Raw genomic sequence first — 25,145 nt, forward strand, 5'->3', positions numbered from 1 at the left:
CTCAGACCAGTTATCCTCTCAGCTGCTTTTGTTTGTTTATTTGTTTTGGACCAGATGCAGAAAGAAACTTCCTGAAGTCAGAGCGCTGGGAGGATGGGCCTTCGGTTCAACTGCTGTGCTGATGGAGATCAGACACACAGCTCTGGGGGAAACCTCTCATTTCACATTTTAAACACCTGCATAAGAAAAAATAGTCTCGCTCTGATCAGAGGAATCGGGGGACTGGGATTTATGAGTACGACTGTCAAGAGTATAAGAAACAGAATACGGTATTTCCAGCTCACTTGCCAAATAAGTATTATGACTACAGTTCATTTTACATAGATTCAAACAAGCAAAAAAAGAGAGATAGAGAGAAATAGAGAAAAAATAAAAAAGGCCTTACAGTCTCACAGAGAAACATCAGGGATTAAATGTCAATAGCAAATCTCTCAGTACTTCCTGCCACCAGGCCAAATAAAGCCTGTTTCCAAGCCAAACATCTGCTTTGTCTGTCCCAAACAGGAACTCCGGAGAAGGAAATGTAGCACCATTCAGCACCGTGGTCAAAAGACAACATTTTTCAAATTCCACTCGATTCAACAATTTACCTGTAAAATCTCTGAAAGTGTAAATATTAAGGGGGGAAAAAAAAAAGAAAAAAAAAAAAAGACTGCTATTTGTACTGTATCTCAAGGGCTTCCATGAGCAAGGCATCGTTCATCAATCATGCGCTGGTGAGGATATTCACCCAGGCTAATGCTTTTCACAGAAGTTCCCGTTCCATATACATTAATTTTAAAAGAATAAACCAGACTGACATTTATGATGTGCACATGTATATAGAACCCTCCATCTCTTTTGCACTCTATCGTACACAATTACACAAAAATGAGGTGTTCCAATGACATTAACACAATTTGGGTGCACAGCTTTATCTGTGTCTATGCTATCAAGTGCCTTCGCAATAGCTAGAGAAGATTACATACTTTCCTTTTTCTCTGCTCCTTGCTCCAACTGGAGAGCAATGTTATAGTGAACTAGATTATATACTGTAAATTGATGCTGCAAATTAACATGTGTAAACGTAGGCCAGCAGACTGCATCAGAGCTCTTGTAGCAAAGCATTTTTGATGCAGCGGAGGCTTCCTGAGAACTGCATTTTAAATTCCCTGTTGTCATTTGTGAAGGCTGACAAAAGACTGTCCCCATAGATAACAAAGCAGCATTCTTTACAAGGAGTTGAAATCTTTTCAAGTGAATGCAAGACTTCTACAGTTACAGGTAACAAACAGACTGTACTTCTTGCTTTTAGAAAGAAAATCCTCGTGGATGCCCATACAGGTTGAAGGAAAACTTTGAGACTTAGTATGCATTGTGACAACGAAATAATCTAGAAATGTTTCCCCTGCATTTTACAAACAAATTTCTGATATATTTTCCTTCAGTTATGTATCTCATGTACAAAAATGCCAGTTCAAAGCAAACGGGGAAGAACAGTAACCAAATATATCTTTCACTTACATTTGAGCTGCTGTTTCATCCAGTTGAACTGTACCAATTCACACCACATGACAATCTTAACAAAACATTCTCTACATTTTTGTACACACAATTAATTAATTCTCAATCCACTTTGAGACATTCAGATCAGCCTTCTCCTTTTACAGGAAGGAGATGTACTGACTAACAAAACTTACAGAGCCAGGAAGGGGCAAAGCCCAGCTTAGCACTTCTTGTTCCTTAATCCTGTGATTGCTCTCACAGATCACAGCGCACATAAAAGCCATGCTACTGTGCAGAAAAGATTTAAAATTTAGAGTAGTATTTGGCTATGAACTTCAAACAGAGTTTAAAACCGTGGTGAAAATACTGCCTTAGCAGGAAACAAGAAGGAAAGGAGAGAGAAAATGGAGATAATCCACACACATACACCAACAAATAAAACCCTGCCACTATCAAGAGGTGAATAAAACAGCTCAGTAAATTGGTTATCTGTTCTGACTGTGAGGTCTCTTTTAAAGAAAGGATCATAAGTTCTCTGTATTGAATGACATCCACAATGGAGAAGCGGAATGAGAAATTCAAATCAAATTACTTTTTAGATACAAATATGCACACAAGTTCAGTTTCTTATAGGTCAGATACATCAGCAACGAATAAAGAGATTCTAACAGATCTTTCTAACACAAAGAAAACAGATTTTACTTTCGCCTGATAAATACTATTGGCATTGTTATTTAGGTGTTGCAGTAGTAAATGGCAAAATATAGTCTCTAAGAGTCAAAGGGGTTTTGGTAAACAACAATATTTACTTAGTGTGCATTATTTTATAAGGGTATTCTGTTAGGACTTGTTGGAGTTTTCAGCTGTTTTTATCTTGTTGATCTCTTGCAACACTTTCAAGCCAAAAGTCATGTTTCCACACGAAATATTAATAGTCTTATTTTGTACTGCTGGGCATCCTGCACAGCAGCAAACTGCGACTGTCTGCCAAACACAGCTGCCATTGTGGGGGACACATTACATTTTTAGATCAACATTTGAAAGAAAAACATCCCTGTGGTACAGGATGAATGGATGCCCACCTTCCCTTTGTCTCCTTTACAACACCCAGTTACCTACAAATCCTCAGACGCATTGAGAATGCAAGGGTTGCTATGAGATATTTCTTTTTAAGTAACTCTGTGTGAATCTGCACTGCTGGTGGAAGCCCTTTTCTCTATTCCTGAGCTACATAATACAGAAGCAGACAGGAAACAGAAACAGAGATTTGAAAAAGAACTGATAAGTGCCAAAACACTTAAAAATTAAAAAAAAAAAACAATTCCCTCAGGCCTTGAGTCCCATTTCCTCAAGTTTGCTGCTACATTGGACATAGGAAAAATGGGAGTGGAGCTCCAAGTCAGACCACCTGGTAAGCAGCTGAAAAGCCAGGAAGGTCTGAGAGCCTCTGGATCTCACTGAAATGAAAGACTTTTTCCCATCCAGCCACCCCCTTAATTGCTCAGTGTGTTTCCTGGAGATCGCAAAGGAAATGAATTGCTGCTCAATTCACTAAAAACCTCTTCTATAGCTCACTTTAAAACCAACAACAACAACAAAAAATCAATGAGTGAGACAAAACATAAAAGAGTAGCCAAGGAAAATAGGTTACTCAACGTAAAGAAGCTTGGATCTAATTCCTAGGTTACTTTCAGTTTCCCATATAGTTTTGATCACATACTAACCTACCACAGCTGCTTACCATTTATTTCACCTGCTTCTTACATGGATATGATCCACAAACAGCTGTGATCTCTGAAAGTATTTTGGTGGAAAGTGCTATGTAGATGCCACCTTACATCCAATGACCTGCTCTCCACCAGTGGTGCGCATCTTTTCTTCCACTTAGATTTATTTCTCAAAAGATATAGTCACACAGCCACTTCCTAACAGCTAAGAACACAAGAGCTTTTCCAGTAAAGTTTCCAAGGACACAAGAAAGAGCAAGTAGGCCTTTCAAAAGGTCAAGCCATTAGTATTCTGGGACCAGTGTTTATGAACTTACCTTGCCATCAACCAGTTCCCATCCTATATGCAAACTTTATTATCACAGTTCTTTTTTTAACCTAGTCACCAATATTTCCCAAGGGCGTTCCCTTGTAATACAAAAAACAAGCACACTAGCAAAACAAAAACTTGAATGAAATTGGAAATGAATGAGAGACCATTTATGAATTCCCTTCACGTGAGAACTAAATTTGCAAAACTGAATCTTTAGGAAATGTGAACATCTACAATGTAATTAATTTCTGCGCATTTTTTAATATGACACACATTGAAAGACTTTGTTTTAGATGTGCTAAATTAATGAAGGGCTCTCTCACTATTGTCAGCCAAATAAACATCTAAATGGTACAGAACTATTCCACTGATGTACTCTCATGTGATAGCTCTCTAACTCTCTAGTAGGAAGAGATTATTATTTTTACTTAATGAAATTGTCATCTAATTTATTGCATCTGGTTTTGGGAGACAAAAAAAGACTTCTGAGAAGCAATACTTACCATATGACCTGAGCATCACCCACTCCATAATTCCTCAAGTGTTTGAGTAAAGCATCAGACACAAGTTCCTGTTAAGCTGGCCTCTTAGCACACATTAATTATTAGTAGCTTGTGAGGGGATTAGTGAGAGGAGGAGAAAGGGAAAGAGGAACACAATGAAAGAACACAGGGGAATGAGAAGATGTAGCAATGACTCAGAATATATTAAACTACAGTAAAGTACTCAAAAAAAAAAAAAAAAAAAGAGGGGGGGGGGGGGGGGGCGGGGGGGAGAAGAAGCATTAGAAACCATGAATGTGTTTTGTTAAATCTAACAAGTAACATAAATCTTGTCCCAGGATGCACCAGTCACGTCCTGTTCCCTTCAGCAACAGTGTGGTTTCAGCACTAAATTCTGGAGTTTATTTTTGGAGGAAGGATCTTCTCTGACAGCTATAAAATACTTGCAAAAATTTCATTTGAGGAGCACATTATTCCTCTGCTGCTGGAGCAGCAAGAACATCAGCGGCAAATAACTGACAGAGGAACTGCCATAGTACAGCATGGGTGACAATTGTGTGGACTAAATGGTCCCTCATCAGATTGGCTTCCCAATCAACACTCTGCTGTGCGGCACACTGTCACTCTGTTAATCACACGGGTCTGTAAAAGGGACAGTTCTGGCTCTCACACTGTTTAATGACAAACAATGTGCACACAATCTAAGGTTTTAATACGAAGAATAGATGCCCTTGTATGAGTGCCCGTAAGTTTTGGATCAGTCTCATTCTTTAGAGGAGGAAGGTAATGTGAACAGCTTTACTTAATTTGCATCTGTTATTTTTCAGTTGACTAATTGATAAAATCAGAAGAGGATTCTTTAGAAATGGCTTTGAAATGGCTGGAAAGATTTCCAGCAGAAAATTCTGACTTTCAAGATTGAATTATGCAAACAGCTCTGTGCATCTGTGTTGCTTTTGTGGTCTGCGTATTTCTGTCACAAATAAAAGAGTTTTCCACACCAGACCTGTTCTGTTTGATTCCCCTGGCTATAGCAGCTTCTGATACTCAGCATGCGGCTAATCCAGCAAAACATTAAGAGCTTCTTCCCTGCTTCTTTCACCTAGAGTTACAATTAATTCAGTTAACTTATTAGATATTTTAGATTTACTTTGTTTATTAAATATCGGGAAAGAATATCTAAAGATCTCTACTAGATTCAACCACAGCTGCAGTCTACCTATCTCCAAAATTAAAAGTCACAACAAAAAGGACTGGAGCAAAAACATAATCACCATCTCAAACTCCTGTGCTCCATTACAGCCCGTGGGACTTGAATTTCCGGGAGAATCAGAAAAAAAGATACTTGGAGCAGGAAAGGAAGATCAGTTATTTTTACAATCCAAATATCATTTAATTTTCATTTTCTTACAGATAAGTCCCCCATAGCTGAACAAGCATTGTTGCCTTAAGAACTGCCAAAGCATAACTATGTTACTACATTTGGCAATATCACTGTAAGGACAAACTTCTTCATCCCACCTGTTTATCAGCATCAGTTTTATTATGTCAAATTTCATGCCAAAATGAGGACAGCAAGTTTCTTGGGGCAAGAAGTTTGCTTATACTTGTACTGGTAAGAATCCAGTCTAGTTTTAGACTCTAACAAAATGAGGAAAAAATAATGACGAAAGCAAATACACATTGAAAACCTACATTCCATTATTTTACATTAATTACTGTGTGTGCTTGCAATTTTTTTTCATATGGTAGCAGCTAAACAATACTAAGAAAAATACACACTTTGGAAAGATGGTAGTTGGTATTTCAGAGTAATTAAGATCAATGGAAGGCTTCCAAACTAGCCCACTAGTGTATCATGCACAGCCTATTAAGCTTGACACAGCAAGCTTTTTCTCATGGCCTTGACTGCAATGACTATTTAACATATCTGGTGTGTGCTGTCCCTTCGGACCACAAAGTAGACTTTATAAACTGTTAGGACAAACACTGACGTGCATCTAACTTTGTTTATCACTGAAGCCAGGCCAAACAGTGCTAATTGGAGTTCTTCTGCTAAACAACTTTTACGCGCTAATTAGTCTACTTCCTAAACTAAATGTTCCAAGAAAAGCTAAAGGCAAGCTGCCATTAAATTGCATTCTCATCAAGTACATGATTTCACAGACAGACAGAGACAGGTAACAGAGTAAATACAAAATGACAATCCCACACATGCGGCTACACAACATACAGAAAGTCTCCACTGTCTCAGAAGGGAAATAGTTCTGTGGTTTTAACTGAGGTTTTATCCAGCTGTTTTATCCAATGAGAGACTACGAGGACAGAAGACCTCTCCAAGAGTATAATATGCTGTAATCTGAACATGAATGAACCATACTGCTAACATTTATAGCTTAAACAACTTACAAAATAACAATAATTTTTTAAAATTACAGAATAAAAACCAATCAAATAAAAAATAAAACCTGGTTGCTTTGTATGTATAAACTCAAGTCCATTTTGGAGGAAGAAAGAAGGTTAAAAAATCTCTAGTAAGGCAAGTAAGATCAAGTGCCCACACCCCACACACAGGCAGCCCTCAGGCATGGAGAGCACAGGAGGAAGCAAAGGATAAGAGAAGCCACTGACAGCAAAACAAACTGCAAGACTGAAGTAGTGAAGAAGATGGAGAGTGGTCTAGGGGGAAGTATCCCCTTTTTCTCCCCATTTTCTTAACAGGATGGATTTGGTTATAAGACATTGTGCTCTGGAACACCCACGTTTTGATTTACCTTGCATACAATCATTTTTATTATGCATAACAAATGAAAGAGAGTCAAATGGCTCTTGTACTAAAGATTCCAGTGCTACTTTGTTGGAAGGCTACTTGCAGAAAAAAACATGGTAAAAGTATAGATGTTTTCATGCTTCAGTCTGAGTTCCAAGAGCGTTCCTCAGAGCCCAGGCGGTCAGTACAAGGCCAAGCACAAAAGGATCCTGGTCTCTAGACACTACTATGTTATCAGCAGCACTGATAGTCACAAATGCCTTTTGCTCTGTTTAATGAAAGGAGGAAAAACTCTTGACCTGGAATTTCAAGCTAACTTAGCAATTTTTGTCTTCTGACCCCATAGTCTCTGACCTGTGTTTCATTTCACTCTGATGCTGAAAGACTTCCTCGTGCAGCTACAGCCAAGCGCCAGACATGCTGTCTGATCTGGTCCGGATCTTCAGCAACCTTATCTCCAGCCAGCAACTTCCTCTGCAACTACAAAGGAGACCTGCACCATAGTTGACTCCCTGCTGTACTCTGAACAGAAATGAGAAAAACCCACAGGCATACCTAACTGGTCCCAGACACCTCAGGAACTACCTGGCTTCCCCTCTCTGCCCCATGGGTCAGCCTCCTGCCTACATACCTTGGGGTAAAAGGGGCTCCCTTCCGCTTCCTGTGCCTTCACAGCCTGCAGCCATACCTATTAAACACAAACTCATGTCTCAAGGGGGTTCCTTCTTCTTTTTATACACTGCTTCAAATAGTTTTCCCCTCTACCACCAAATATCACCTGATAAGAGACACTGGCTCTGATCTGACCTGTTCCTCTCTGGACTGAGGAGATACGGAGAAGAGCTGCAGGCAGAGGTAAGTGCCCACACCCCAGGGAGCACCATGCAGTGAGATTAGATACCTTCAAGACGTGAAAAAATCAAAGTGGCAAAGGACAAGCACAGCAGATAGGAGAGGGGCAGAAGTAAGGTCCATTAACCAATACTCAACCGTTTCTAGGAGGCACCTGGGAGCTCTGCTTGATTTCCCTACACAAGCTTTCACTTTGCTAGCCAGAGGTTCCCTCAGAAATAGGGGAAGGATGCACAACATCCTTCCTGCTTGGAGTCTTTCTACATAACTGTAGAAAAACTGCTGGTTTCTCCTCTCCATAGCTCAGTCTTTTCTAAACCACACGATCTAGATATGACCCTTTCTAAACCACATATTCTCACAACTGGAACTGCAATCTCTTTTAGCTCTCTGGTTTCTCAGGTACCAAAACACACTGTATTGCTTAAAAGACTGTAATCATAAGAAAACAAGCACTTCCAACAGTTTAGCACTGTCAAAAGGAAGCAAACAGCTTATAAGGTAGTAAAACTGTCCCTTCAAAACCTCTACCTGAAATGCCAATAATTTTACTTATTAACAAGCTCTTACATGAATTCAAAATTTCTTTTTTAATTCAATTCTTAATCTCTACTATTATTAGAGTAATAAATTCCTTTCTCAGTGGTGGGGAAATCCATGCAGAATACAAGGCTGCTTAGTTAAATTCCCAAACACATCACGTTGCTGGTAGAGGAAAAAACAGTCTCTGCAGCTTTGTTTGTGCTTATGAATGCCAAAGGATATACTCAAAGTAACATGCAACCAGCAACCTGCAGAGTATAATTAAGAATAAAGCACAATGCTCCACACATGGTCCATATTGCAAAGGTATTCAGCTTCAGAAGATTTCTTTCTTAAAACATGAAAACCTTGAAAAAATTCATGCCCTCAGTATAACTTAATTTGTCACGCAAGTTTTATGAATACTCCCATGATTGGCAATCCTGATTTATTTTTGCCATTTCTTTATAAAGCAAAAACATTGTTTTGCCTGTACATGTGTTTGGAAGAACATTTCAGAATTCAAGCTGTTACTGCTGGAAATCTAATATTCCTACAGAACCAGTAATGCCACAAAATGTCAACTATAAGGCAGAGTGGATACTATTTCAGGGCAGCATATGCTCAAAAATGCAAACAAGAAGTTCTGCATTAGCGTAATTTTTGAAATAAAAGTAGTAAGAAATATATGTCAAGAAATACACCCCCTTTTTAACACTCAGGGTCAGATTTTCAGGATCTTTTGCCTGCAGAAACACTTTTGCAAAAGCAGCATTCCAGAGTAGACCTAGAGCTAGCAGAGAACAACAGCAATTAAAAAGAATAGCAAAGCTGTCAGCAGATTCCTTCTTGTTCAGACTACTGTGATTTCTATCCTCAAGAAATCATCCTTATTGATGAGAGAAATGGAAAACTGAGAATGACTGTATGTGCTAAATATACCAGAGCTCTAGTAGGAAGATGGCAGAAATCTCATCTAACTCACCTTAAACTCTCCCTACCGTCAAAGTCTGTGATCATAAGAGATGAGTAGAACCTGCAGACTTGCGATGTGATACCAAAATGAGGGAGACCCCAGAGCCCCTCCCCCAGCTTGGCGCAGCCTGTCCCTCTCTTACCAGCATGTCTGGAGTAGCAAGCAGCTTCTCACACTGTGTTGTAGCAAAGGTCACATTTCAATAGACAGCACCTCACTTCTGATAGGCATGAACCTCCACCCCATCCCCACAGGGAAGGGACGATGGCCTGGATGGAAAAATGATCACCATTAAGTATCCCTCAACTTTGAACTTTGCCTCGGTCATGGTAATGAGTGTTTTGAACTTCTGAAAGAAAATTAAGAGAATATGGACTTCTTTAATTCTCTCTCTTCTTTTCTTGTCTACAAAGACATTAATGGCTACACTAATCCTGCTGGAACACTTGTATTCCAGGATTAATGCTCCTTACCCTCTTTGCTTGTATTCTGTATGCTGAGAAAACAGAAGGGAATATTCATCCCAGCATGCAAGTGTCCCCGTGAGGGGTTGTACTGAGAAAGCTCCCCCAGGATAACTGCATCAAAGAGTCTCCTCAGAGCATAAAGTCCTTATCTCTGCTGCTCATTTGTTCCTTTCCTGTTAACTTGAAACAAAAAGAAAAGCTAACTGCAGCAGTTCTCCTGACTGCTAGTTTGAGAACTGTTGGACAGCTCAGAGACCATTACATCCATCATGAAAATGTTCTTTCTCATAAGATAACACAATTTTTTTATGAGATCATGCAGTTTCCAGGCCAAATTCGCCCACAGTTTTCAGTGTAGACCCTTTAAATTCAAAACATCTGGGCAGATAAGACAAAGACTATAAGTTAGCCTTTAGAGTCTCAGAAACATTAATGCTTATCTCCTTATGCTTATGTACCATAATGCTCAAGATATTTTTTTTGTAATTACAAGTTATTTTTCCAAATTCAGATTGTGAGAGAGACTTGCTCTTAATTCACTAAATTAGAAAAATGATAATGCATTACTTATGTTACTTATAGTGGGAAACGGCTACTGTTCAATTCCGCTACAAGAGAAGTCTGATTCCACCATAAGCTGACAAGATGGAGATGCCCCTTCCTCCCTGCAGCCCTTACGCTGTAGACGTCAGATCCATCAGATTCCTCCTGCAACATCTGTCAAGACGTAAGACGTTTATGAACGCAGAACAGGATTTACTTAACCGGGCCTTAAGCTAATAGAGATATGGAATTGTAAACAGGCAGTGCTTTAGGACAAAACATGTCAGAAGAGCAGAATTTAAACAATGACATGTAAGGAAAAATGAAAAACCAATCACTTGCAATTAGACTCAAAGTACGTCTAGTCCCTGTTGCCTCCTGCCAATACGCAAGGAGCACAGAAGTGCCTCCTTCAGCAATAGTAAAAAGCAATACTCAATAGAGAGTAAGCATTACTTGGTGCACCGGATACAAAGTTAAGGAGAAAAACATCCCATAAACAAACAGCAAGTTATTTCCTCAGTTGTTAGTGGAACTTAAAAGAGCCTGTTCTTTAGCATTCTTATAGAATAACACTGCCTGTAGCAGAAGACAGCCTCTAGGTCTTGGAAGTAGATTTACATGAAAACTCTGTGTTTGTGTTCCCTAACATTCATCAGTGCAGACTGACACTAAAGAATGAATATTGTGCTACATCTCATATTTTCTTCAACCACTCAGACTGATTACTAACTTATTTATTTCTGAATAGTAACAGACCTCTGAAATCCGATGGTCTTTTATGAAAACAGTGAAGCAAATACTGTATATTTGAATAAGCAAAAATAGTCGTATTTAATACTCTAATTTGTAAGCACAGAAATAATAATAATAAAAGTATTCACAAAGTAAAAACACTGCTTCCATTCACGTTACTTACTGAGTAGAGTAGATTAGATTAGAAAAATTGATGTTTACTCTAATATCATTATGTTATGATCATATCCATAATTGTTTCCTAAGGTCCCCTCTGCTGGCAAAAATAATGAGATTCAGAAGTACAAATAAATGAGATACGGTTATATATCCGTATGAGTTGCACTGCTGTGAAGAAAAATCACATTCTGAAAAATAGACCTTCAGGTACATTTCCAAACAGGCTCAAATGTTCAAATCAAAAGAATGCATTTCTCACACTGGGTTAACAAATTAATAGTCATCTGCTCTACTACGAGAGTCATCTCCAGTATATTCATACAAGGCTTTTAACTAGCTAAATATCTCAAGTCTGGGAAATTCTGCAAATGTTACAGTAGCAGTAAGCAGGAAGTAGTATAGTACATAAGAAATGGCTACTTTATAAGGTATCACAAACCAACGCCATTTCCATTCCGATATTTATTTCTTCACGCAAGGTTTTAGCTATCGTTTAGAAGTCATAATACAGAATTAAAACTGTCAGTATATCCTTCACCAAGTGTGTAGATGTACATATACCCTACAAGCCACAAGAAAATAAATTCAGTTAAAAATTTTCCCTCCTATGTATGTTTTCGTATAGCCTTTTTCTCCATCCAGTTCAAGTTACTGCACTTACTTTCCATACCAGGGTAGCTCTGTTTCTCCCCTGGATGAATATACTACTTCCTTCAACACACACAAAGCAAGCATGGCAATTTTCTATGTATTGTTACAATATGTAGTGTTTATAAGCACCTGTGGAACTAGCTCCATGCCTGAGGCTGGCTGGACAGAGGTGACTGGATACAGAACGGTTTTGACAAACATCTCAATCAACAAGGTTAAAAGAGTGGATAAAAACACAGATAATGAAGAATAACGCTACCAGTCCATTGCCAACCTGCAGGAAACCCACAATATATTTAATCAATGCCATGACTTACATCACTTTATACATGCATACTCCATGCCAAATAATTAACTGAGTTTCTATGGCAAGTGAAGCAATGATGCTGCCCACTTTTGCTATCAACAGTTCCTTCCAATTTCTTCATGTTGAAACTTGAATTCTCTGGGTATTGTGGAGAGGGGGAAGGAGAGGCAGGGTGGCATCACTGTGTTTGTTATCAAAGGAACGCTCACCCATTTCAGAAAAACAGGAAAACAACATGAAACTGACTCTGCTTTAATAGGCAGAAATTAAAGGCCAGGAAATAAAACTCAAGGAAAAAAGTAAAACCTTAAAAAAAAAATAAAAATCTGTGAGATTTTACATATAACACAGCAACTGCCAGTTGAAAACAAGAAACACAAGGAGAGGGAAATCTGGGAAGGAAGTGCAGGAGGAGAAGGGCTAACAGAGAGCAATAAAAGAAATGCAATTGAATAAAATTTGGGGTGTGGACAAAAGGAATCGGAATAAAACAAAAGCCTTGAAAAAGACACGAGACTACAGTCTCTTGAAATACCTTTTATAATGCCACTTGTCCTGATACCACTGACATCTTTCACTTGGGTTTCATCAGACAATTGAGTTTCTTGGTATCACACCACAGCATATTGGAAGCCTCCTCAAAGGCATTTTATTTTGTCATAAATGACAAAGTGAAAGGTAGCTGACATGAACAGAAAGGCAGGGACACACCGAGATGGAAAAATACAGTGCCAAGGAAAGACAAGAGGAGGAGTACAAAAAGGGGGAGGACAAGGAGACAAAAATTTGAAACCATGAAGTCAGCAGAAAGAAAAAAGGTCAAGCAGAGAGCAACAGAGAGTTTTAGCTGTTGAATAGACCAGTGTTCACAAAAGGAGCAAGTCAGAAGGAAAACCATCATTAGTGGTGGAAAAGGGCAAGTTGTGGTTCAGAGAAAAACAATTGAGAAAGATCTGGAGGGGAAGAAAAAAAACACAAAACACAGTTTGGTAAAGAGTACCTCAAATGAATGAACTGAAAGAATGAACAGGAGGTGTCATCTAAAGAACAGGAAGATGGCTCAGGGAAAAAAAAAAAAAAAAAGGATTCTAGAGACACAGGAATCGTTGTTTTTGACCTTGGTAATGGAGCACTTGCCTGGAATATATGATAAGCAGCTCAGATATCTTTAGGTGTTAATATGAAACTTATTTTTCCAACCTTAAAGAACATGAAGTGTAAAGAAAGACTGAAACAAATGGGTCTTGAAATTACAAAGAAACAACAACAGAAGCAACAAGAAAAAATATAGTGTAAACTCTGAATCATCTCCGTAACTTTTGGCTCTTCTGATGTTTCTGAAATAGTTCTGTCGTTCCACAGCTTTTTGTTTGCGAGCAAATTTAATTATACAGACTATAAGCATGAAAGCAAGCACATTTTGAATATGTGAGAAAATTGTGACCACAATGGCAATTACACACCATCATTATGTCTATACGTGCGTAAAAACACAGTCTAGGAATTACAGTGCACATAAATTCAGTAGCTAATGTCTGAGGAAGTAAAGAATGAACTGAAAGCCAGATAGGATGTTTCTGAAAGTGCAACACAATACAGACACTGGTTTTCACTGTCTAATGCTAAGATTGATGGAAACATCCAAAACACAGTTTGTAACTCTATCTTCAACAGGATACAGGAAAAGTACTATCTTCTATGAATCAGCTGACAAAAGAAAAGAAGATAAGGTTCCTGGCATTCAGACCAATCTCTAGGGCAAGGGAACGTGTGCCTGAAAGCATTTTTAGTTCTGTAATGTGTTTCTCTACAAGCTTTGCCCTTCTTACAGAACCAAACCACGATGCTCATAACAATGCGATTAACTAACAGTAATAAATTGTCCTTTTATTTTGCAGTTGCGATTATAACAGTTTGTTGGCTTACCCCTGGAAAACTGTATTTTCTGGGAGAAAAAAAAATTAATTAATTAAGCACTGGTTTATAGCAGTTCTTGTAACATGAGGAACATTTTCAGAAATGGTTCTTAAATGCTACGGAATCTTTTGAGTGTTTCACATTCCTCTCATTTCACAGAGACCTGGTGAATTTGATGAAGAAATCAGGCTTTGGAGGCAGGCAAGAGGAAGATGTGTACTGCTAGCAGTAGTGAAGGAGACACTTATGAAAGAGCTGAAGTAAAGTTTGCAGCTAAGGGCCAATTAATACTTCTTTTCTCATGAACACCGGCATGGCACCAAATCCCATCTGAGTTACAACCTGCTGCCCTTTAGGTGGGCTTTCATCCTGGCAAGCTGCACAGCACACTCCGAGCCCTTGCGAGGATTTCACTTCTCTATGCATTAGTGTTTAACACTGAGAATGGCTTTCATCATCAGCTTGTATTGCCTACAGGTGCCTATAAATTCCTCTCAGTCTTTATGTAGCACTTGTCTATCAGACCATGTCATCAATTTCACTGCAGGCAAGAGGCAGCCACACCTCTTCCTGAGACACAGACAGCACAACATTACCACAGCCACTCGTGCATTATCATTTCACATCAGCACACTGCCAACTGCGGATCACCAGGACTCACTGTGGGAAACACACTGCACTTTGCAGGCCAGGTCCCTTCTTCTCTCCTCCATCACTGACACACTGTGAAAAGCCAGCTGTATTCACCAAGGAAGATTTTTTTTCTTTCATTATGACTTCACTGTTCATTCACAGCCTTTTAACTTACTATGCCAAGCCTACATGAAAATAAACCATCAGGTGATACATGCTATCTAAATGGAAATGAATACCTAACAGATGCTTACAGAAAAACAATCAAGTCTCTTCAGCTATTTTAACTAAGTCTCCTGAGCTCGCTTATAAAAAGTTACTCCATTAAAGGTTGACTCATTAAAATGATGGCTTCCCCTGGGAGTGTCAAAAAGTAACACATGAACACAGCTCTTCCTCTAGGGACAAGACAAATCACAAAATGAAATGGGCAATGTATAATGTGACGGTCACTGATTTAACCTTGCCTATGGTCAAGAGAGATCTGAAGCCATAACCATCACCTCATGGCTGCTTGGTTAATGTGCTGGTGCTCAGCTCACCTACAGGTAGCAGTTCATTTGTATGATGCTATCAGCCAGCTGTGGGATTCCTCACTGAAACAGAAGGACCAATGAAGAGAGAGAGAGATCAAAGTATTTCCTACCCAAAGATACTACTGCCCACTTAAACTCATACCTCGGGGCCAAGTTAAAATTTGCACTTCCACTGATACATGGCCACTCCGGTCCTGGTCCCGAATTTTGAACATAACACTGACCACACAAATATATTCCAGTTAACAACTAGCATTTTTCTTTTTAACTTACATTACTGGCAAAAGCAATTGAGATGGGCCAAAAACATGGACAAAATTAAATGAGAAGCCTTATGTCAGAATGATAATCTAAGCATAGGGTATTTTAAAGGCAAACTTTTCCATGTGTTTTGACACTGGAATACATACTGTGTTGAAGGAAGCAGTCTCCTCAAGTTCATTTTAAGAGTTGAGTGAAGCATACAAACACTTGAACATAAGGCTTAATTTCATTTAACTTTTTTTTTTCCTTCCAAAAGGGACAATAAGAATGATGGCACATTCCTGTGCAGACCCCAGGAACAGCTCTTGCCAACTGTAAGACTCAAAGCTCAGATGCCAGCAGCAGGTCAGGTCTAACTGCCTGACAAAAGAAGAAAGAACCAAAGGCAATGGAGTCCCCAGATCTCAGTGCAATTACTGCCCTGAAGCGCAGTGACTGAGCTCATCAGTCCCAACCCACTGCAATTAATATCAAGTAAAGAAGTTCAGCTAAACTGCCCTAATGGTTCAAACTACCGTGCTTTGGCACAGGATAAGATCCCACTATCCCACTCATAATTCTTTTACCTCATCTCAGCAGCGACTTTAAAGCTCAGGGGTAGGAAAGTCATGCAACCTGATTGGCTTGAGACAGCCAATCCATACTTCCATTGCACACAGTACCCTTCTGCTGGAGTCATGAGATATAGCTGATCTGTGATGCCAAACACCATTTTTCGGTGTCATATTTAAGTATTCCAGGAACAGCTTCATTGTCTTAGCAGTGACCGCATCCCCTGTCGATAGAATGTTCTGCTGCTTGCCCTCCAGGTCCCCACTGGATGAGGGAGTGAAGGCAAACCATCAAATTGTTCTTACAAGACAACTCAGTCTTCAAATTGCTAAATTACGTCCAAATGTGTATCTTGTTTGTCACTCCTTTGATTCTACTTTCATAGGAAGAAAGTAATGATAAACAAATTACTGCACAAAAGCATGCGAGCTCTGGCAGGCGGTTTCAAAGCTATTGACAAAAACCAGTCTATTCACTGCGAGTGTCCTACTTTTGCAATCTGTCTCTCTGATCAGGATGCAGAGGACTAATTCAATCGTTTCCAATGGAAAAATACCAGGTGGGTGTGTTTGCTTTCCAGATAATTGTTTGCCAAGTGGAGCTTTTCTCTACCTCCATCTCTCTATCCTCCATATATCCTTCACCTTTTTTTTTTTTTTTTTTAATTATTCTTTTGAACTGCACAATTTGCTCTGAAATACTTAATTTCTGGAATACTTGATTTCCACATAATCTTGTTAAAAAGAAGAAAGACGTGAAAAGGGAAAGGAAAAACAGGAGAAATAAAAAGGTTTAGTGAGGCAGAAAAGCATGTCAGTAAGTTGTGACTTGACAAAGAACTACTTAGAATCACAGAATCATAGAATTGCTCAGGTTGGAAAAGACCTTAAAGATCATCAAGTCCAACCATGACCTAACCATACTGCCCTAACAAACAACCCTTTGCCAAATCATGTCCCCAGGCACCACATCTAAATGGTTTTTAAACACCCTCAGGGATGGTGACTCAACCACCTCCCTGGGGAGCCTATTCCAGTGCTTAACAACCCTTCCTATAAAGAAGTTTTTCTGATATCCAACCTCCCCTGGTGCAACTTGAGGCCATTTCCCCTCGTCCTGTCACCTGTCACCAGTGTGAGGAGACCAACCCCGCTCTCACTGTGAGCACCTTTCAGATATCGAAAGAGAGCAATAAGGTTTCTTGTCAGCCTCCTCTTCCCCAGACTAAACAGCCTCAGTTCCTTCATTTGCTAAATCAAGGCAGGATAAATCCCACACTGATCTGCAATATGGAGAAACAGTAAATGTTAAAATCCATTCTGTACTGTAATTTGTTAAGATATTCAAAGAGAATTTTGTACTCTAAATTGGTTAGCTTCAAAGCTCCTTCAATAGTAATAGGCTAAATATAGCAGACTGCGCAATAAATATTAGTGCTGGCAGCAGTTTGCACCCTAACTGAAAGCTGGAGTCACTGGCACCAGCAAGTCAATTTGCTCCCCTGTTCTTCAAACTGTCAGTGCTTTTCATACATGAGCCACCATGCACAGAAAAAGAGCACATGAAATCTTATCTCTTACATTTCCAAGGCAAGTACCTGTTCTCTTTTGCAACTGAGCATAACTGAGGTAAAAGCCTGAGATTTAAGACATATGACAGGTTTGAGCTCACATCAGAAGGTCTCTCTTATGTTTCTGAAAACTATTTGACTAATTTGTTTACCTGTTTATTTTGTTTGGGTATATTCTTTCTTCCTCATTTTTGGCCAGATGGCTGATTCATAGTCTTAATCTTTATAAAATAAATGCTTACTCTTTATAAAAGAAATATGCCCTCAAAAAGAAAAAATTATGGCAGAAATAGAGCACCGAGCAAGTAACTCCTAGGAAAAAAACAAAAAAAAAACCACCAACAAAAACACCTGAATTCTGAACATCTTCCATATAAAATAAAGACATACATTCCTTTCAGTGAAGAGTTAGACAATTAGACAAACAGCCTCATGGCTTTGCAATTTTCCCTTGAAATTTCTCTCATAGATAATGGCTAGGTCTTATTTTGACCAGCATTTTTTCAGTTGAAAACCTGCAAAGACATTTAACTGTACAGCAAGCATCTCCTGCCCCTCTGATTAACAAGCAAAGCTGAGCTATTAACTCAGAGTTCAGACATAACACTCAGAGTCTTAGGCCAATTCTGAGTTAGAAAGGAAGCTGACCAGAACTTGGAGCTTATCACTTCCTACATCACAAGAGCTAAAGCCTGCATGAACTAGACAGCTTTTCACTTTAGCAAACCACTCATCTAGGTGTCTCTTTTCCAAATCCCCAACACTGCAGACTGTTCACAAAGGGCACAAACCAGCATTACAGTACAAATCCACAGTCAACCATTGAATGAAGAGTTGTCTTTCTCTTATCTCCATACAGTGACCAAGAAAACACAAAGCAGAGCTCAGTCCTTCAAAGAGTAGATTATGAACTCTGGACTGGTTGTGCTTCCAAAGTTTAAAGTCTAAGAATATTATAATTAAATAAAATCAGTATTTTTATTAACATCTAGGACTCTGCCACATTGGCAAGACAAAGTATAATGTCAAGCTCCCACAGTCCTCTTTGTCTTTGCCCTCCAAACACACACACATACACACACCATTAGAGGACTTATTTCACTTTTGCAGCTTTTCTTTGTTTCAGCAACAAACTGGAGAAAAACCAAAGCAGTCTCCTTTCTTCAGCACTCTTCCTACTGAAAATGATCTGCTTTTAATTACAACTAACATTTAAAACAGACATTAGAAAGGAGAAGCTACCCCTTTATAATTACAGAGCTTGATAATTACCTGGTGACTTGTAACAGAACTGTTTTCAATGCATCTTCCTTCCTCTATCCCTTGATAATGTAATCTAATCTCCTGGCTATGCTTTCATCTGGCATCCAATGCTGTTCATTGTTTATCAAACAACAATCTTTTCTTAGGTAATGACAGAACAAAGGCAAGGAAGAGCAACTTTGGTAATACTACAGCACTTACCACTTCAAAAGTAACCGTGTCAGTATAGTTTACATTGCCTGTGTGCTTTTTGGTCTTTTTTTTTTTCCTCTTAAATCTAGTATTATCTTCCCTATGTGAGCTCATGACCTACGCTCACCCTTTTATTGGACAATCCTCTCCCTCTCCCTGCTGCCACCCTTCTGTTGATGCAGTGAGGCTGCAATCAGCCTTCTGGGCTGCGAGTGTGCACTGCAGGCTCACATCCAGCTTTTTGTCCAGCAGGACCCCAAAGTCCTTCTCTGTAGGATTAGTCTCACTGAGTTCTTCTCCGAGCCTACACTCATATCTGGGACTGCCTCAATCCAAATGCAACACCTTGCCAAAGCTGTCACTAAGGGCTCACTTCTAAAGCTTTTCAAGGTCTCTAGACCATAGGTGCCTTTGCATTTGAAAGAACAGGCAATGTCCTATGGCAAGAAAATCACGTGCTTTATGATACCGGACTATCACAGAGACTTAACAATAATGTGCAATGACTTGTTTTAAACACATTTTCCTCTCTCAATGGCACATTTAGAAATTCTGACAGGCTACAAAACAAGCAAAATTTCTCAAATTTCTTACACTTCTAAAAAAGAGGCCAGGCTGTAGAAGTTTCTGCTTTGGATTTTCTGGGACTAATCACATTCCCTACAGGTGCTTGTAGTCCATATTCCACGTACCTTATCTTTCACATCCAGAAACCAGATCAGGATGATTTTTGCAACGTCCCATCTGTGCTATGGTCAATACTTAATTCTGGTCTAACAAAGAACCAGGACCCCTAAGCCTTAATGTTTTGTCAGCTTGTAACTAAAATTACTCAGCAATTAGAAGCTTGGTATCAAACCAGACAGAAATAGTGTGTTCCTCTACATAAATGGTACCTGCAGCCCCAAGATAGGACTAACCATTGAATCCCAATGTGCTTACTCCAACCACCCACCTTGTCACCAGAAATGATGCAAAACAATTAAAAAGTAAATCCAGGTGAAGGAACAGAAAGATGAGAATGAGGTATACAGATACATAATAACACTGTAATGGGAGCTAATGGTAATAGGTGAACGGTTGGACTGGATGATCTTTTAGGTCTTTTCCATCCTTGGTGATTCTATGATTCTATAGTTTGACCTTTAATATCTTAGTACCAAAAGAAATGTAATGTATTATTATAAAACAAAGCCCCTGGGTACCACTCTCAAAGTCTTCACAAGGTAAAGTGAGCATGCCCTGGACACACTTGTATAAGAATGATGACCAAAGCATAATAGCTTTATGGCGTGCAACACTTACCCAATGTATTGTTGTTAAGGAGATGATGATACACTTTCCCAGCTCCCTTTTCATGCAGTTTGAACAGATAATAGAGAAACTCCATCCTCCCCAGCAAACAGCTGCAATGGATGTCTCTGACACTGCTCTCAGAAGGTACAGTGAAACAAAATGCTTAATGAAGATTGAACCAATGGAAGATTCAGATGAATAAAAGTTTAAAAACCCACAAAAACGTGGTCATGCATGAGTGTGAGGATGGTTCAAAGTTCTGATATCGTTTCAATCCAATTTATAACATTGCCCTGATACCCACAAATCAAGTCACTTCCAGAACTAAAGGTGGGAAAAATCAAATAATATCACTGAAAGTCAAGTTAGAGATTTATATATTCTTTTATAATCCAACAACTAAGACATCCATTCCTCAAAGCATAGTAGTCCAGTTATCTAACAACACTAAGTTATCCCGTGTTATTGGAAAAAAACACAAAACATAGAATGGGGAAAGGGAAAGGGGGAAAAAAAGAACCTCCCCTGAGAACCTTCCGCTTGCTTAGTGAAACCAAAAGAAGGCAGCAGAAGACAAAAAATCTGTGCAAAAAGTAATTATGAAGGATCATAAGTAATTATGATAATATGATTTCAGAAGCCTTTATAGTAATTGTCTTTGCAGGCATTCACATAGTTACAGGAAGCTCATGGGGACTACCTGAGGAGTTATGTCAAAGCTTTGCTGTCAGCACAGAACTGTTCTAATTCTCCAAACAAAGAAAAACCTCAGGATCTAGTTATCCAACTTAAACTGATACCTAAGCCATGCCATAAGGAAGCAGCAGCTATGGATCTATTTCTCAAGCACAAAAATTGTGAAGCTATAAAATGCAAGCTTATTTCTTTAATGCCAGTGCTTAACTCAAGAGCTTTTACTGACTCAAAGCAATTACGCCTCTGGCAATCCTGCAAGAAAGTAGGGCACTGCCTCCCCTGCCCGCTCCCCCATGCGCAAGGGAAGCTGTTGTGACACAGAACAGGTGTGGAGCTTTGACTCACCAGCCACGCACGACTTCCCATTACACACCCATCACTTATGGGACCACTCATATTGTCTTCTGCCACGAGGTTAGGCTGGAGGTGAAAGAAGTCATGCCACATCCTATCAATCCGGCAGAGAGCACACAAAACCTGTCTCTTTGCATCTGTTATATGCAGAGAAGCTGTGCCTGCTGTGCCTCCTCCTTATTCAGTCCTGCTCTGGCCTCTTTGCACTACCAAACAAATAAACAAACAAAAAAGCCACCATACTCTGAGAAGCTTTTGAATAAGCAGAGTATGTCCCTAGCTAAAGGAAAAGTTTCATCAGCAGTGCTAACCATTTAATTTCTTCCCCATCACTTGACTAACAGCAGTGAGCAAATCAGATGGATTCAGTCTGTTTCTAGTGGTATATGTTTTTAAGTAGCTACACTGCCAGCTGTGACAGCAACTCCACTTTGCTAACTGGGACTTAGCAGCTTTTGCACCTGAGCCTTTCAGCAAAATCCTTTTGCTGTGGCTCCGCTGACACCTCCCAGCAAAACACTGGCTCATGAAAAGATACCCAGGGTTATTCAGAACAAGTTAATTCAGGTACCAGTCACACAGTTTGATTAAAGCAACCTTCAGACTCAATCAAAACCTGTTTCTCCACAATGCCACGTGAATAAGAATGCTACTGTTAGCTGTACTGCTCCCTGGTCCAGCTCATTCAGATCAGATGAGCTTTGCACAGCCTACTGTCAACTCAGGCACTTCTTTACGCTGCTTTTACATCACTGAGCTTTTCTACCTGAAAAACTGGGAGACACAGCATAACAATGTGCACAGGAAGCACTGGCAACCCACATTCCTCTCACAAATGCTGCAATTATTTAATAAAATATCTTCCCTCTATTCAGTGCTGACTGATTGCTACCAGTAATAAGATCTGCTTCCCTGCAGGGCACGTGCAAGTGTTAAAATATTTCTGTGCCTCTTTATCTCCCTGTGCATTCACAGGAGGGTGAAGCATTTCTTAGAGAGAGCTGAGCCCTGGCTGGGCTACTGACAAGAAAGCAGCCCCTCCATAACAAAGGGCAGGTAATAAATGAAAGAGGAGCATGCATTAACCCTTGGCATTGGTGAGAGCTACATGGTCCTTCAGCCCCTTCCTCCTCTGCCACAGGGAATCCTCGCAGCGATGCAGTGTGTTTCACACACAGCTGCTTCCTGCTACTCCTCATGATGCACACCACAGACAGCACTAAGGTTAAAAAAGCTACAACAATTATTGAATACCACTTGTAAAAATGACAAGCTGCTTGTGAATCATAGCTTTATGAGGCACCCATTATCCCCAGCCTATAAGAAAACTGTTGTAATTAGCTTTCCCATTGCTGTTCCCAATCTTTCTTACCTTTTGTGATAAAATCTTAGCACGATTACTATTTCTATTTTACTATAAACGAGTCATGCCATGATTTTGCTACAAAGGAACATTTAACAGTTAAAGTGTGTGTTCCAGAAAATTAAAATCGGGGTCTTCAGTTTTCTAAGAAAGTGCTGTAACAGCTGAACAAGGAAAGGTTATTTTAACCTCCAAAGGCTATTGTTCCTTTTTTCTCCCCAAAAATTGTCTGGAGCCAGACAACATAAGACTGCTGTGCCCTGGGCTAGAGTGGAAGGGGGGATGACAGGAGGGGTGCCTGTTTACAATTACTCCATTCCTGTTTTTAATGAATCTTTCTGAATGACCACTAAGTGCTGGTTTTGTTCTTTGGAACAAGGGAGCTATTACTGGAGGACTGCAAAAGGAAGGAAAAGGGAAAGCAAACGGAAAAGCTGCCAAACTCAAAGGCGTTTCAAACATTTCAGCTGTATATCCCGGAGGTGATCTACTCCACAGGCACAAGGCTGTCCCTACACATTTGCAGCCTCTTTTCTTCCTCTTCCTTGACAAGCTAAAAGGAAATAGCTGAGATAAAAGGGAACCACACCAAAATAAAAATTTACAAAAAATTACATTATGAAAATGGGGGGCAACAAGAACTAAATCACTGTCTATACATGCAGACTTCAAGAGGAAGGGAGGGAGGGATGGGTCACCTTGTTCTTGCACCTCTGCCCCTGCCCTGCACACCCTCTGGCGGCTGCCCTCTCCTCCAGAATCAGGTCTCCTGTCCCAGAGAGCCACTAACAAAAAGCAAATAAATAAATCATAAGGAAAGCTAATATATTCTACTACAGCAAGGTTGTTTCAAAAAAATTACATGGTACAGACACAAGAAAATGGCACTGTGTGGTTTGTCTTGTGCCTGGTGTGCTTTAAGTACCGTCAACATACGTTTAGAGGAACCTCCTTGCAAGCAGTTTGAGTATGTTGCCATGTCAGATTTACACCAGCAAAACCGTCATGCACCTCAGCAAATTACCAGGTTTTCTACATGTGTAACTAAAGTTAATCAAAAACATTGCTTAGAAAAACATATTTTACTCTAGTTCTTAGAAAAAAAATTGTAGGTACTGTATGACTTGCTGAATGACTGTCCATTTATAAAGCTGACTAGGAGGGGTAGTTTCAATTCACTAACATTCACTATCATCATCATTTTTAGTTTACAAAAGATACTGGTCCTCTACCGTGTATGAAATCACCTCACTTGCACCAGGATATTAAAACATCATGGCTGTGATCTCACAGGTCTGGAGCACTGCTCCTTATTGCATCATTTCCATTAGCTTAAAAAGCCTTCAAACCAACCTGGGCTTGTATAAACCTAAGTGGTATGTGCCTATGCTGTACAGAGATTCCTGAATCTCAAAGAAACACGTGTTAACATTCACCTCCTGCACACAGAATGAAGATGGAAATAGGTCTGCATTGCTTTTCAGTTTGCTTATTCTTCCCGTACAGAAGCAGTTTTTTTTTAACTGTCCATAAATAATGAACTTGGTACTGCAGGAAAGGGGTCCCAAAGAGGCTGACACCAGTTAAATATTATCTGTGTACTTTCATCCTTCAACCTGAAGATGTACTTACGGACTTGGAATTGCTACGACTTATTTGATGATAAGAAATTGTACCGCTTTTACACTTTTTACCTGCAGCGATGGCTGGAATGCACATTTTCATTATAAGGTTGATGCAACTCAAACATGAAGCAGTTCATGATGAGAAGGAATGGACTTCAGCTGGACAAAGGGAGGTTCAAGTTGGATATTAGGAAAAATTTCTTCTCCAGAAGAGTGGTGAGGCACTGGAATGGGCTGCCCAGAGAGGCAGTGGAGTCACCATCCCTTCATGTGCTCAGAAACCTGGAGACATGGCACTGAGAGACATGGTTAGAGAACATGATGGGGATGGGTTGTTGGTTGGACTGGATAATCTTAGAAGTCTTTTTCAACCTTAATGATTCTATGACTTGCGACAAGTTATCACATATCTACCATGGCCCACAATGAAGGATATGCCTTGCCAAGGAACAGATGCCACTTCAACTGACCAACCCTGCTGTTGCTTGTGTATCAAAGATTTTGGTCTTCCCTTAGTGAGGATCTTCCAAGCTCCAGGAAGCAGAGAACAACTAATATCACCAACTATAAAGGCTGGGATTCGTTTTAAAATATACGTGTGGCAAAACACATTTATATAACAATTACTCCTAAGACCTGGATAGTTTTATCACCTGGATAAATAGAAAATCCATTCTGAAATCTGGCTAAGATGCTCACCTAAGTGACACACTATGGCACTGACTGCTATGAGTGATTTGTCCCTGATATGTCCTTTCCATATCCAGCTAAGATGAAAATCATAGTGATAAAAGACATGTTCCTTCATCGGAAAGCAGCTGTACTTCCCAAACAACCAAGCCTGCTGACCTTA

General features: G+C 39.6%; 1 protein-coding gene across 1 annotated transcript in view; it reads right to left on the bottom strand.

The window, feature by feature from the left end:
* The window catches only part of LOC146761082 (ATPase family gene 2 protein homolog A-like), an 88,349-nt gene extending 78,932 nt beyond the window's left edge, over positions 1-9,417 (bottom strand). The window contains exon 1 of the mRNA XM_085546878.1: positions 9,291-9,417. Within this exon, the coding sequence (XP_085403004.1) occupies positions 9,291-9,296 (6 nt within the window). The 5' untranslated portion in view covers positions 9,297-9,417. The remainder of the gene's footprint in view (positions 1-9,290) is intronic.
* Between the last annotated feature and the right edge of the window lie 15,728 nt (positions 9,418-25,145).

The sequence above is a fragment of the Coturnix japonica genome, chromosome 4, assembly GCF_054131305.1.
Source record: "Coturnix japonica strain WE chromosome 4, WE-NBRP24, whole genome shotgun sequence".
NCBI classification, from domain to species: domain Eukaryota; kingdom Metazoa; phylum Chordata; class Aves; order Galliformes; family Phasianidae; genus Coturnix; species Coturnix japonica.